The sequence below is a fragment of the Martes martes genome, assembly GCF_963455335.1.
Source record: "Martes martes genome assembly, chromosome: 1".
Taxonomy (NCBI): Eukaryota; Metazoa; Chordata; class Mammalia; order Carnivora; family Mustelidae; genus Martes; species Martes martes.
Genome location: NC_137888.1, coordinates 200,290,686 through 200,304,988, shown reverse-complemented (window position 1 = coordinate 200,304,988; position 14,303 = coordinate 200,290,686). Strand labels below are relative to the sequence as shown.

Sequence of the window (14,303 nt, the reverse complement as noted above, 5' to 3'; positions counted from 1 at the left end):
TATGTTGAAGTCCTATCCCCCAATGTGATCGCATCCAGAGAGGGGGCTTGTGGGAAGTAATGAGGTTTAGATGAGGTCCTAAGGGCAGGTCCTAATCCCATAGTGGGATTAGTGGCCCTATAAGAAAGAGAGAGAGACCAGAACTCTGTCTTTCTGGTCCCTCTCTTGTTTCTTTCTTTCTCTTGGCCATGTGAAGGCACGGCAAGAAAGCAGCCGTCTACAAGCCAGAAACAGAGTCCTCACCAGGAACCATCCATGCCGAACCTTGATCTGGGACTTGCAGCCTCCAGAGCCCTAAGAGATAAATGTCTGATGTGTGGGTCCCCCAGTCTGTTATGGCCACCCAAGTTGACTCAGACAGGGTCACAGGGGACACATCCAAGCATGTTTGAGGCTGGAGGAGGGAAGGGCAGGGGAGAGGCCACAGGATGTACCTAAAAGAGGAGCAGGGGAGAGCAGAGGAAAGCTGGCGTGGGGCAGGGAGGGGTGGGGAGACGGCTGCAGGCCAGGGTTTTGCTACTGGTGGCACTCCACCAATAATCAGACACCCATAACTGCGCCATCAGGCCCAACACGAAAGCCTGGAGACAGAAGGATGAAAAGACACAGCCCCTGCTCCTCTGTTACAGAGGCTGTAGGGGAAGAGAAGGCAATGTAGGGAGAGGCCCACCACGATCTCGAAGGCCGTAAAGGATTCTGCCAGGTTTGGGATGAGGGGAAAGGAGACGGTATTCCCAGCAGAGGGAAAAGCTTCCACCAAGGTTCTGCGGGAATAGCACGGCACACTGTGGGTGATAGAAAAGGATATCACTCATGCTTCTGCCTTTTCCGCTGTGTCTGTGTCTGGGGTCACCGAGAAAAGGCCGCAGGGAAGTGCAAGCCAGCGGAAGGGAGCAATTCCGTGATCACCAGTGGCAGCAGGCCCAGCCTATCCCTCCTCCCGGGTACGGCCCGCACCCTCACCTAACGAGTCCTTCAGGGCGTGGGTGAGCTTGCTTTGGCGGAAGGGGATGTGGTCCCGCTTCTGGTCCCCGAGGGCAATGATGGCCTGCTCCAGGAATGACAGCGACTTGTTGATGTAGGTGGCTTCCTTCAGCATGCGGCCCTCAGACTACAAACCAAAAGTCACGTTCACTTCACACCAAGTGGGGAGGCGGCCCCGTGGAGAACCCTGCGGGTGGGTGGCCAGGCCAGAGCCTCCTTCCCAGGGCCCGCCATCCTCCCAGTGTCATGGGACTGTATCCCACCTCGGGCTAATACTAATACTCCAGGAACGCTTCTGAAAATATTTATAGGGCGTTCACGTGCATGTGAATACGTACGTGAATATTCCTATGCAGACTCACTTAAGAGTCACACCAGCATGAATCCACCATGGAATATTTGCACAGATACGTGAGCACATCACCCTGAGGCTATCATACGCATAAAAACACATAGACAGGGGCGCCTGGGTGGCTCAGTGGGTTAAGCCTCTGCCTTTGGCTCGGGTCGTGGTCCCAGGGTCCTGGGATCGAGCCCCACATCAGGCTCTCTGCTCAGTGGGGAGCCTGCTTCCTCCTCTCTCTCTCTCTCTCTGCTGGCCTCTCTGCCTACTTGTGATCTCTGTCTGTCAAATGAATAAATAAAATCTTTAAAAAATAAAACAAAACACGTAGACAAATGCACACAGGAGGGGCGCCTGGGAGGCTCAGTCAGTGAAGTGTCTGACTCTTGATTTCCACTCAGGTCATGATCTCAGGGTTGCAGGATTGAGCCCTGTGTCCCGACCTGTGCTCAGCATGGAGTCTGCTTGTCCCTCCCCCTCTGCTCCGCCCCACCTGTGCGCATGCTCCCTCTCACTCTCTCTTTCCCTGCCTTGTTCTCTAGCTCTAAAATAAATAAATAAATCTTTTTAAAAATGCGCATAAACTGGTGATTCACAGACCTGTACCCCTGGGGATAAAAATACATTCTATGTTTATTAAAAAATAAAAAAAATTAAATATAAAAAATGCACATAGAAACGCTTCTCAGCCTTTTGGCTAAGATCAAGTGTAAATATGCACGTAGAATGCATTCAGTGAATCCTGTGAATTCTTATGCTACTACTCAAACTCATATGAATGTCTGAGATGAAATGCAGCAAGACTCATGGGGACACCCCTCTCCCCATACACAGAGGAAGGCTATACTAGCACAAAGCATTTACTGAGCACTTCCTGAGGGCTGGGCACCTTGCTAAGAATTTAGGTGCCATCATCTCAATGTTCACAAAAATCCCATTAGGTAGGAACTACAACTATGTTGCTGCTGGTTCACCTCTACTGATACCAGATCCCCCAGCTCCACAGGGTCAAGCCCACGTGCTCTAGCGTGCCTAGCTGAGGACTGGGCTCTCAAAAACCCCCTGAGGGACAGCCTATGTGCACAGGCTCAATGCCGGAAACAGGCTGTGGCTTGCTGAGAAGGCATCCCCTGTTACCCACTTACCCCAGACTTCCCCAGCCTTTCCGAGCCCGCTAGATCCACCAGGTTAATTTTGGAAGTGATGTACTTTTCATCTGATAAAGTCCGTGAATGAGCCTACAAAATATCCAAACAGAGGTTAGATCACAAGGAGAAGCTTCTGACAGAGCAGGTCCCCGGACTCAGTCGCCCCTCCTGGGCTCTTCAAGGAACTCGTACTCACCTCCACATAGATGGTGAAAATGCAGTGTGACCTGGATGAGTTTTTGTTCATCGTGTGGGAGGCTATAATCCTGTTGGTCTCTCCCTGAAAAGGAGGGGGAACATAGACAGCATTTTGAAAAATTAAAATAGTAAGATATTCGGGTCATTTTTAACTATACCAACAGCTACACAAGTGATTTCATGTTACTGCCATCAGACCTTCCAGAGAAATCTCATTTATAAACTAGTAGAATGGGAGACCAACCCAGAGTCCAAACCTAGACCTTCACCCTCCGCTAAGGTGTGTGAATCTGTAGAGCATTCTGAAAAGCAAAGTAGCAATAAATATTAAGACTTTTAGAGGACACCTAGGTGGCTTAGTCGGTTAAGCATCTGCCTTTGGCTCTGGTCATGATCCCAGGGTCCTGGGATCCAGCCCCACACTGGGCTCCCTGCCCATCAGGGAGTCTGCTTCACCCTCTCCCTCCTGCTCATGCCCTCTCTCTATTAATAAAATCTTTTTTTAGAAAATGAAGAGCCTTAGAAATGTTCAGGACTCACAATCGACCTACGTATTCAGTGATTAGGGAATGATCTGTCTGTACAATGGAATGTGACACAGCCAGGAAAATGTTAACAAATATTTTTTAATCATAGAGAAACATAGAATCCAAAATCATAGCAAACTAACTTCAATGGCACATTAAAAGGATCATACACCAGGATGATGGGGGACTAACCCCTGGGATGCAAAGATGGTTCAGCACATGCCAATCAATCAATGGGGTGCACCACATTAACCGAATGAAGGGTGAAATCATATGGCAGGGGAATCTAAGGAACACAAAAGCACTCCCACAAGAAAGAATACACAGATGCTTCCAATAAGATGTTCAGAATGGTCACTTCTGGGTTGGGGTTTAGAGGTCATTTCTTTATTTTTTTCATTTTTTAAAAAGATTTTATTTTTAAGTAATCTCCACACCCAACGTGGGGCTCGAACTCACAGCCCCGAGATCAAGAGCAGCATGCTGCATGAACTGAGCCAGCCAGGTGCTCCCATGTGTTCTTTTTATATATGTGTGCGTTTTCATGTTTTTACAGTGAACATGTTATTACTTTTTTTCTGAAGATTTTTTATTTGAGAGAGAGCACACATGTGTGTGCACGCACACAGAGATGGGGGGAGCAGCAGAGGAAGAAGCAGACTCCCCACTGAGCAGAGAGCCTGACATGTGGCTCATCCCAGGACCCTCGGATCATGACCTGAGCTGAAGGCAGATGCTTAGCCAATTGAGCCACCCAGGTATCCCTAGTGAATGTGTTATTACTTTTGAAAAATTATGAAAAATGAGTAACTTGCATTTTTTTAAAGATTTTATTTATTTATTTGACAGAGAGATCACAAGTAGACAGAGAGACAGGTGGAGAGAGAGGGGGAGGCAGATCTCCTGCTGAGCAGAGAGCCTGATGTGGGGCTCGATTCCAGGACCCTGAGATTATGACCTGAGCTGAAGGCAGAGGCTTTAACCCACTGAGCCACCCAGGCACCCCCCCACTTTTTTTTTTTAAAGATTAGTAACTTGTATTTTTTTTTAAGATTTTTTTTAATATAAAAAATAAATTATTTATTTATTTGTCAGAGAGAGAGAGAGAGACAGCACACAAGCAGGCAGAGTGGTAGGCAGATGTAAGAGAGAGAAGCAGGCTCCCCACTGAGCAAGGAGTCCGATGAGGGACACGATCCCAGGACCCTAGGATCACAACCTAAGCTGAAGGCAGTGGTTTAACCAACTGAGCCACCCAGGCGTCCTGTAACTTGTATTTTTAAAGGGACACCAGGCTCTCGCTCACAGGATTGGGCCCTATGATCAGAATACACCTAAAGACGTGGAAGAAATGGCTGTTCGTAGGAGAAAAAGGTCCTGTGGGAGGGACCCCGGTCCTCTTAAAGGCCCTAGAGAAATACTCTGAACAAGGCCCAAAGCAGTGGCGACAAGGTCCCCTGGGGAGAGGAAGGGAAGCCCTAAGCCATAGAGCAGACCTGGCTGACCTCCTCGCTCACCCCTATGGCCATGTCTCCACAGTTTCTCACTGTCGCCTATCCCACAAATTCAGTGACATTCACCTAAAGAGTAAGGGATCACTACAACTTCATCCTTCAGTCCCCTCTTTTTGAAGTGCTTTCTCCCCTTGTCTTTCTGGCTTCTACCAGGCAAGCTCTGATGGCCTGAGAAGTGCGCTTCCCTCCATGAAGAGTCCTGTGCTAACTGCTCCTGAGCCTTCCTTACGCAGCATGGCAGTCTAGAAACTTCCACCTGACCTTCCCTCCTTTCACCTGAGGCTTGCATCATGGCTTGACAGCTGACCAGCCTTACCCAGTTTCCTCCCGGCCTCCTTGATACAGGAAATTCCCCTCATAAAATCTGCACATTTAATCCCATCTTGGCATCTGCTTCTCAGAGAATCCAGACTAACATACTTTGAAAAGACTATTGAATAGACTGACAGTTGGCTTCTTACTACTAACGATGGAAACCATAACTTTGCAATGATATCTTTAATATGGTAGAAGCGAACAAATGCCAAAATAGAATTTTACACCCAGCAAAACTATCTTTCAAGATTTAGGAAAAATAAAGACATTTAAAAATACAAGAAACTCTTTGTTGCCAGCACACTCACTGTAAAGGAGGCATAACAGAAAGAAAGAAAACATCCTCCAGTGGAAGGTTATGAAGAAAAAAAGTGGTAAATACGAGGGTAAATGTAAAAGAATGCAGACTATATAAAACATTAATAATGATTCCCTTGAGGAGTCAAAAAACAAAAATGTAAAAGACAAGGCGACAATCCTAAGGTTCTTACAGAATCCAGGAGGAGGGAGAGGTTTTCATGAACTTTAGATTTTGAGAGGTTTTATTTTAAAATAATTGTTAACACGATTAAAATGGCAATGTTATAGTAAAACATAATGTTGGGGATAAAATGACATTTTATTTTGATCCACAGGAAGTTTCAAAGAAATGTACAGGCAGGTCCTCTGTACCCTTCACTCAGCCTCTCCCTGTGATGATATCTTGCTAAACTATAGCACAACATCAAAGCCAAGAAGCTGACACTGGAATAATCCACAGAGCTGATACAGATTTCACTAGGTAGGTACGTTCATTTGGGTACGTACACGTTAACTAAATGTGCAAGTTGTTATTTCTAGGATAAACTGAGAAGGCGAGAGAATATAAATATGAATGAACATTTATCCTCTAGATTAGTAAAGGGGGCAAAAAGGACAATAAGATTTAAATATTCAATTAAAAAGAAGGCAGGGGGAGCGCCTGGGTGGCTCAGTCAGTTGGGCAACTGCCTTTCACGAGGATGATGGTTGCAGGGTCCTGGAATCAAGTCCTGCATCAGGCTTCCTGTTCAGCGGGAAGTCTGCTTCTCCCTCTGCCCCTCCCCCTGCTCATGCGTTCTCTCTCCCTCTCTCTCAACTAGGTAAATAAAAATGTTTAAAAAAAAAAAAAAAGGAAGAGGGCAGGAGCACCTGGGTGGTTTAGTCAGTTAGACGTCTGCCTTTGGCTGAGGTCATGATCATAGGGTTCTGGGATCGAGCCCCACATTGGGCTCCCTGCTCGGCAGGAAGCCTACTTCTCCCTCTCCCACTTCCCCTGCTTGTGTTCCCTCTCTCGCTGTGTCTCTCTCTGTCCAATAAACAAATAAAATCTTCTAATAATAATAATAATAATAATAATAAAAAATAATAAATTTTTTAAAAATTGAACTATGCTGTTGGAGGAAACACAGGTAGTAAACCTATAAAGAAGACCAAAGAAATGATCATAAGTCAGGAGAGTGGTTATCACCAAGGGAATGAATAAATACTTATTCATGATTAAAAAAACCCTTCCCAAACTTGGACCTTCTTTAACCTGAAGCCACCAAAAACCTACAGCAAACATCCTTCGTCACGGTGAAATGTTCGGAGCAACAAGAGGACAAGAAAGCCCAACCGCTGCCTCCTGGGATGCTACCTTCCCTGTAGATGCAAGGGCTCCACGTGTAAATCACCCCAGAGGACACCTAGGTGACTTTTTAAAAAAAAGTTTTGTTGACACATAATTTAAATAGCATAAAATTCTCTGTTTTAAAGATACGATTCAGTGATTGTTTTTAGCACATTTACAAAGTTGTGCAACCATCACCACAATCCTGTTTTACAAATGTTGTGTAACTCGGAAAAGTTCCCTGGGCCCCTCTGCAACCATTTCCCACTCCTTCCCCGGGGCAACCGCTAATCTGCCTTCTATCTCTAAAGATGTGTCCACTGGGACATTTCAAACGAATGGAATTATACAGGATAGATCTTTTGTGTTTCTTTTACTGAGCATTTTCTTGAGATTCATCCATATTGTACCATCTATTGCTACTCCACTTTTTTTCTTTTTAAGATTTTATTTATTTATTTGACAGACAGAGATCACAAGTAGGCAGAGAGGCAGGGAGAGAGAGAGGAGGAAGCAGACTCCCTGCTGAGCAGAGAGCCCGATGTGGGGCTCGATCCCAGGACCCTGAGACCACGACCTGAGCCGAAGGCAGAGGCTTTAAACCACTGAGCCACCCAGGCGCCCCTCCGTTTCTTTTTATTGCTGAATAGTTTTCCATCATATGATTGTAACACATTTTTTTTTACCCATTTATCAGGTGATGGATATTTTGATTATTTCCAGTCTTTGGCTATTATGAATGACGCTGCTATAATATTTGCCTACAAGTCTTTGTGTGCACACAGGCTCTCATTTCTCTTGGAACAGAATTCCTAGGTCCTATGATAAAATTAATGTTTACCTTTTTAGGAAACAGCCAAAATGGCTGCACCATTATACATTTCAGCAACAAAGTATAAGAATTCCAACCTAGGGGTGCCTGGGCGGCTCAGTCCATTAACCATCTGCCTTCAGCTCAAGTCATGACCTCAGGGTCCTGGGACTGAGCCCCATAGCCAGCTCCTGGCTCAGTGGGGAGTCTGCTTCTCTCTCCCTTTGCCCCTCCCCCCCATGCTTATTATCTCTCAAATAAATAAATAAAATCTTTTTTAAAAAAAGAGTTCCAACCTATATGCCTTTTAAAAAAATAGCATGCGTTGGGGTGCCTGGATGGCTTCGGCTCAGGTCATGATCCCAGGGTCCTGGGATCGAGCCCCGCACTGGGCTCTCTGCAGCCCCGCATCGGGCTCTCTGCTTGGCAGGGAGCCTGCTTCCCTTCCTCTCTCTCTGCCTGCCTCTCTGCCTCCTTGTGATCTCTGTCTGTAAAAAATAAATAAATTTTAAAAAATTTAAAAAAAAAAGCATGCGTTGAGGAGTTTATAGATTTCTAAGAGCTCTTACATACTAAGGATGATAATCCTTATTTTTTTCTATATTATAAATGCCCATGATTTAATGTTAACTGCAAAAAAGGACAATTTCAACTATGTTAAGAAAAAATTGCACGGGGAAAAAAATACTAGAGGAAAATAAGCCAAAATATACATTATTGTTGCTGTATGTAGGAAACAGACAAGTGAATTCTTTTTTTGTTCCTGTATTTTTTCTTTACTATCTGAACTTGCTAAATGAGCATATATTAATATTTATTCCGATTATCAAAGTAAGTGAAAAACTAAAGGAGGAGGGAGGGAGCAAAGTGAAAAAGGGAAGAGGGATGCCTGGGGGGCTCAGTCCATTAAGCATCTGCTTTCAGCAGGGTCCTGGGATCAAGTGCTGCATCGGGCTCCTTGCTCAGTGGGAAGGCTGCTTCTCCCTCTGCCTGTGGCTCCCTCTGCTCTCTTTCTATGACAAATAAATTAATAAAATCTTTAATACATAAATATAAAAATATTTAAAAAGGAAAAAAAGAAAGGAGGGAAAGAAGGAGGAAGGGAGGAAGGAGAGAAGGAAGGAAGGAAGGGGCCCTTAGACTTGGTCATCTCACCTCAAAAAGGAGGCTGAAGGCATCCTCCTCTTGATTTGTAAGGTGGACTGACAAGCCCTTAATGAAGACCCCTTGAGGGTTTTCCACGATGGTCATTGGTGTGACTGATGGCCCAACATAGGGCAGAGTAGACAGGAGATCAAACAGACTCTCATTGTAGATTTCCAGGTAGGAAACACGCACAGTGATGGCATGTGTGGGGCGTTCTTCGATCATCCTAAAAACCTAGATGGGGGATTGAACAGCAGTCACCAAGAGCAAAACTCCAATGACCAGCCCGTGTTAGAAGGATTCTGGCCTCGGCAGGGAACATCAAAAAGTACAATTAAAAAAAAAAAAAATCTTTGTCCTAAAAGAATTTATAGTCTAGCTGGCATGATGGTCATCATCAACAATTACTACTATTAGTCTATTGAGTGATAATTATTATCATGTAGTTTTTTGAGGCCTGACTTAACAGATTGAAAAGCCCCATGACATGATGAATGGAAAAGGAGTGAAGATCCCTTATTTTATGGGGTCTCAACATATAGACGCCTCTTTCACATCCATTATTTAATTCCATGCTCACAACTCCCCTGTGACTGAAGCAAGGCAGGGGCAATGCCCACCTGTGGCAAGCTCCATGCAATGAAATTATTTGTCTATGGTCACTTAGCTACTGAGAGAAGCCAAGCCCAAACTCAGTCTTCCCAGCTCCAAATACCTTCCCTGGTACTTATGGGCAAATGACTTTGGACTGGTCTTTCCCTCTCTCTGGACCTTAACTTTCTTAACTTTCAAATGGGCAGTGGGGGTTGGGCTAGGGGATCCCTTAGGCCCCCACCTTGCTCTAACAGTCTAGGTCTGTGCTGTCCAACATGGTAGACACCAGTCCCAAGTGGCTGCTGAGAACTTGAAATGTGGCTGACACAAATGAGAGACAGAATTTTAAATTTTATTTAATTGTAACTAATTTGAATTTAAATTTCAAAGCAGCTCCTAAATTCAGTTACTGGTAAACTTTTCAGTACGTTTGGAACAACTTGGGTTTATAAATCTACTTCTTCAACAGTAAATTTTATGAAATGTAAATACAGATCAAGTATTCCTGATGAGTATTTAGTGTCTAAATGGAAATAGGCCATAAGCATAAAACACACACCACAAACACTTGGTGTGAGAAAAATAATGTAAAATATCTCAAGAGTTTTCACATCGACATATGATGTGGAGATTATATTTTGCATATACTGACATAAAATATATCAAAATCACCTTTGCCTGTTTACTTTTTAACCTGTGGTTATGGGAAAACCCCAAATTGCGTGTGTGGCTTCCGTTATATTTTTCTGGGCAACACTACTGAAGCTGAAGATGCTGAGATCTTGAAGCTTTGACAGTGAGGCATGAAGGAGGCTGCTTCACCAATGAGAGCTGGGCAGTCTATACAGGGTCCTTTCCATTTCTTACAGGACAGGACTAGAAAACCTCAAGATGCTTTTGGGAAAAAGCCCTTTGCCGCCTACCTCCCAAAAGAGGGTCCTCACAGGACTCCACAGGAAGGCCCCTCTATGCTGCATTCAGTCAGAGTTCCCAGACCCCCCAGGGCTGACTCAGTCCTACACGCTCATGTTGTGCCTGCTTCTTCCCTTTGGTCTTTCTGGGGCAATGGTGGTGGTAGAAGCCAGAGCAGGCCAGTAAAGCAGTTCTCTAAGAGTCCATATCCCCCTCATTAGAACAAGAAAGGAACATGATTAGGACCTCCAAATCCTTAATTACAGGATCACAGACCAGTGCGGGAGCCAAGAGGCCAGTTGACACGTCCTCACAAATGAGGAAATTGGCTCCGCGTGGGCTTGGGTCAAACTCTGAAACCCAAACCCCCGGTTTTCTGAGGCCTCTGCACCCCCACCCCCTCAGTGTGCATCCTGTGTCTGGTAGCAGGCCTAGGGTTGGCAGCAGCTGTGGTAAGAGGAGGGACCCGTGCAGCACCCCGCCTGTGGGCCCACTCCCTACCTGCTGTAGGGCACGAGGAAGGATCCCCCGGTGCTTGTAATTCTCAGTTGCTCCTGTCATGGTGTACGTCTTGCCAGCTCCCGTCTGCCCATAACACATAATGGTACCTGCAAATATTTGGAAGCACGTCTTGGTGATGTCCAGGAAAAGAGCTCCAAGGATAGCTCTTTCTATTTTTTTTTTTTTTAGATTTTATTTATTTATTTGACAGAGAGACACAGTGAGAGAGGGAACACAGTAGGGAGAGTGGGAGAGGGAGAAGCAGGCTTCCTGCATAACAGGGAGCCCGATGCAGGGCTCGATCCCAGGACCCCGGGATCGGAGCCGAAGGCAGATGCTTAACGACTGAGCCACCCAGGTGCCCCTGAGGATAGCTCTCCTATCCGCCAGCATGCCTGGTGCCAGCTGGACCCGGGCGTGGAGGTAGCCATCAGGAGCAGCCGTGGACATGAGGAACTCCTGCTATAGGGGGGGATGGGTGGGCAGGGAAGTGGGGACATAAATGGTCAAAACACAGACTGCTGTTCTGAATCTGGCCCATATGGTGATCTACTGCTCCCTGTGCCAAGAGAAGATCCCACCGTCAGGCTTCTGAGCAGAGCAGGTGGTATCAAGGAACAGAGAAACTGGGAATTTTCCTAGCAGGTGAGGAGGGAGACAGGAACATTGAACTCTAGCCTTTCTTTAGCAAAGCCATGAACTGCCAGTCTCAGGCGTAGCCTCCCTGGAGCTGGCCAGGCCAGAGGCAGGAAGAGGTTTCAAAAGCCCAGGAAGAAAGGGGTGTAGACTGCAAGTTCCCACAGGATCAAACGGGGCTGCTAGTTGGTCCCCTGCCACTTTCAGAAACAGACCACCATGACAGGTCTTGACCTGGTCCCGCTGTCCTCTCGGCGAAGACTTCCGTTTGTACCTGTCACGTCTGTGAGATTTACCATTACTACCAGGCTCTGGTGCTCCTGTTCCCATCCACCCTTCCTCCTGGCGTGGCCAGTTTGAGCCAGACCCATCCCAAACGCTGCTTCAGGGCAACATGGAGCCATGGAAATCAGCGTCTGCCTTCCCCACAGCAATGTTCTAGTTCCTGGGATTGGTAGGTTTTACACAAGGGGCTCTAACTCAGCATGGGAGCCAAGGTCAGAAACAGTGTCTACTAACTTAAGTGTGCAGGAAGGAGTCACAGCTGGTAGGACTGAGAGCCCATTTGTGATTCTACAGCACCCAGAGCCCAAGAGACTTAACCTCCTAGACCTTCTTAGTTCCTTGGGGCCAAATCCCCCCAGGGTCAATGAGGACCATACCTATGTGTCACAAGCAGGATACATTACAATACATGGGCCTCAAAACTAAACAGACTTTTAAACCAAAGACCTTAAACTTGCAGACAGGGAACTTGAAGACAAGCAAAGTTTACAAATGGTGATACATTCTTTCTAAAGATTTTCAAGCATCTTAGACTGAACTAGCTGGTAAAACCTTCCCAATAAAGCTGCTTTTAATTTGTTAAGACAATCAAACTCCACTCCTTTTTTTTTTTTTTTTTTGGTGCTATATGTAAATAACCCTATACTAGAACAGGAAGAGTAGACTGATTTTGCTGGTAGAATGAATGAAAGTAGCCCCTAGCAGGTAACCAAGAGAAAAGTATTTGGACTCAGTCAAATTCATAAGGACATTATCTTCCAAGCTAATATTTGAGAGATCTGAAACAGGATATAATAGTTCAATTCCCATGACCTACAAAGAGCCACAGCCTTTGAATCTTCCTATGAAGGTAGGATCCCAGAACTTTGGATCAAGTCATGCCCACTGTATCACCAAGCAAATACCTAGTTTTCCACCACAAGAAAATGGAGATAGACAAAGAAGCAAACAGGAGTTAGCATGTGAGGTTATCTTTTCTTTCATCCACCATAAAATACTTGCATCTCTTCTTCCAGCAAGGGTTCTGTGGGTTCTTATGTAAATCAACCGACAATTAACTAAATTACCGTTGTATCCATCGAGGGCCTGAGCAACCAAGTCCTTTGCGACTGTCTCATAAACCAAGTCCTGGGAGGCATTGTGGAGAACTCCATCCAGCTTGAATGACCAGTCTGTCTGCTTGTTATTGACAACCCCTCTCTGAAGATCTTTTTTTAAGTGAATATCAATGCTCTAGGAAGAGAGGAAGAGAGAGAGTGTTTAGGAAACCTGTATGAAAAACTCACTGCTAGCTGAGGCCTGACCTGGAGAAAATAGAGGAAGTGAACTTTAGGAGGAACAGGGACTCCCACCAGTGGCCGATATTCCAGTGAGTTCTTGGGGATAGGAGAAGGTAGCTCCTGCAGGAAGATCACACAACCCTTAAGGTGGAAGGATCGGGAGACTAGAGCATGTCATAGTTTCAGGACTTGTCACCCTAGGTTACTGGGTGCTGTTTGTCTTGGTTCCCCCATCTATGATACTGGGTCAAGCACATTTATCCTATTTCTATTAAACAAGCTTTAGACACATTCACTAAGCACAGGGAGGCCTTGAATCAGGCCAGAGAGAAAAGTGGGCTTGTTGACAGATGCCTGGGCTTGAGCTATATCTCTTACATGCTATGGGCCTTTGTGAGTAATGATGAATTAATAGCCACAGAAAAGGCTCTTCTGGGTTTCTCAGACATAGTTCCTCACTGGTGTTACAGCAAATCCAAGGTGCCTACATACTTGTAATTAGCATATTTTTAGATGCACAGATTTCTTAAAAAAAAAAAAAAATTAGACGTACTATGGCAGAGCTAAGTTAGGAACCCATTGAATTAGGTCAATGATAAATTCCAAATCTTCACTATGGGGACTTCTGATGTAAAGAGCCTCTTGTTGGAATTTTGTCCTGGCTGCCCTAATCCAGGAATCAAGACACAGTCACATGCAGAAAATGTAAGATCAAGAAAGAGAGGCTCAGTCCGTTCACACATTAAATGTTCTGTGCTTCCATGTTCGCTGAAACCGTGCCCAGTGTGAGCTTTTTTTCTGACTGCCAAGACTTGCAAAGCTTGGGGAGTTTGCCCTTGAATTCCTCCCTTAAAGAACATCTCACTGCTGGCCAGGGTGGATTCACAGTTGTTTGCTGAATGAAAACATAGGACTCTCTCAACCTGTCCCAAGCCTGTCATGGGCTTCAGAAAGATGGTCATGACAGTGTTAAAGGCATGGGGACGGATAACTCTTTCCAGTTATCTCGATAAGAGTTTCTCCCAACGCTTTGGTAAGTTTAACAGTTATTTTAAGACATTCTACCTGGACCCCCGGGGAGATTATGTAACAGCAGATCTGATCACCAGAAAGTTTTATGAGTGTGCACAAATGCCAGCTTTTCTGTACAAGATGCAAGGATGAAGGTAAACGTACTAAGGAAAAACATAATTAATAATGGGAGTTTCAAGAGTTTCCTCATCAAAAGCGATTCAGGGGAGTGGTTTGGACTTGTTGGACTCTGGAGTCCATCTGAACTTTTGTCAGTTCTGTCTGGGTCCCTTTAGGCTGTTTGGAAACAGGGTCATGTGGTAGCAAGGGGGGACAGAGGGACCCGGCCCATGACGGCAAGCGTGTTCCACTTACTTTGTTGTCATCTCCATATTTGATCATTTCGTGAGCAAAGTCGTCAGTGGGTTTGACACGGACAAATGCATGAACCTTTTTCCTAGTGCCCAT

General features: G+C 45.4%; 1 protein-coding gene across 3 annotated transcripts in view; it reads right to left on the bottom strand.

The window, feature by feature from the left end:
- The window catches only part of KIF9 (kinesin family member 9), a gene marked incomplete at its 5' end in the record, with an annotated part of 43,045 nt that extends 28,742 nt beyond the window's left edge, over positions 1 to 14,303 (bottom strand). For 2 of the 3 annotated variants that reach the window (XM_080829275.1, XM_080829276.1), the window contains 6 exons: positions 964 to 1,111; positions 2,473 to 2,565; positions 2,672 to 2,755; positions 10,624 to 10,730; positions 12,612 to 12,777; positions 14,211 to 14,303. In XM_080829275.1, coding sequence (XP_080685401.1) covers positions 964 to 1,111; positions 2,473 to 2,565; positions 2,672 to 2,755; positions 10,624 to 10,730; positions 12,612 to 12,777; positions 14,211 to 14,303 — 691 coding nt within the window. Of the gene's footprint in view, positions 1 to 963; positions 1,112 to 2,472; positions 2,566 to 2,671; positions 2,756 to 8,625; positions 8,851 to 10,623; positions 10,731 to 12,611; positions 12,778 to 14,210 lie in introns of all 3 variants that reach the window. The other variant, XM_080829274.1, reaches the window with a different exon arrangement.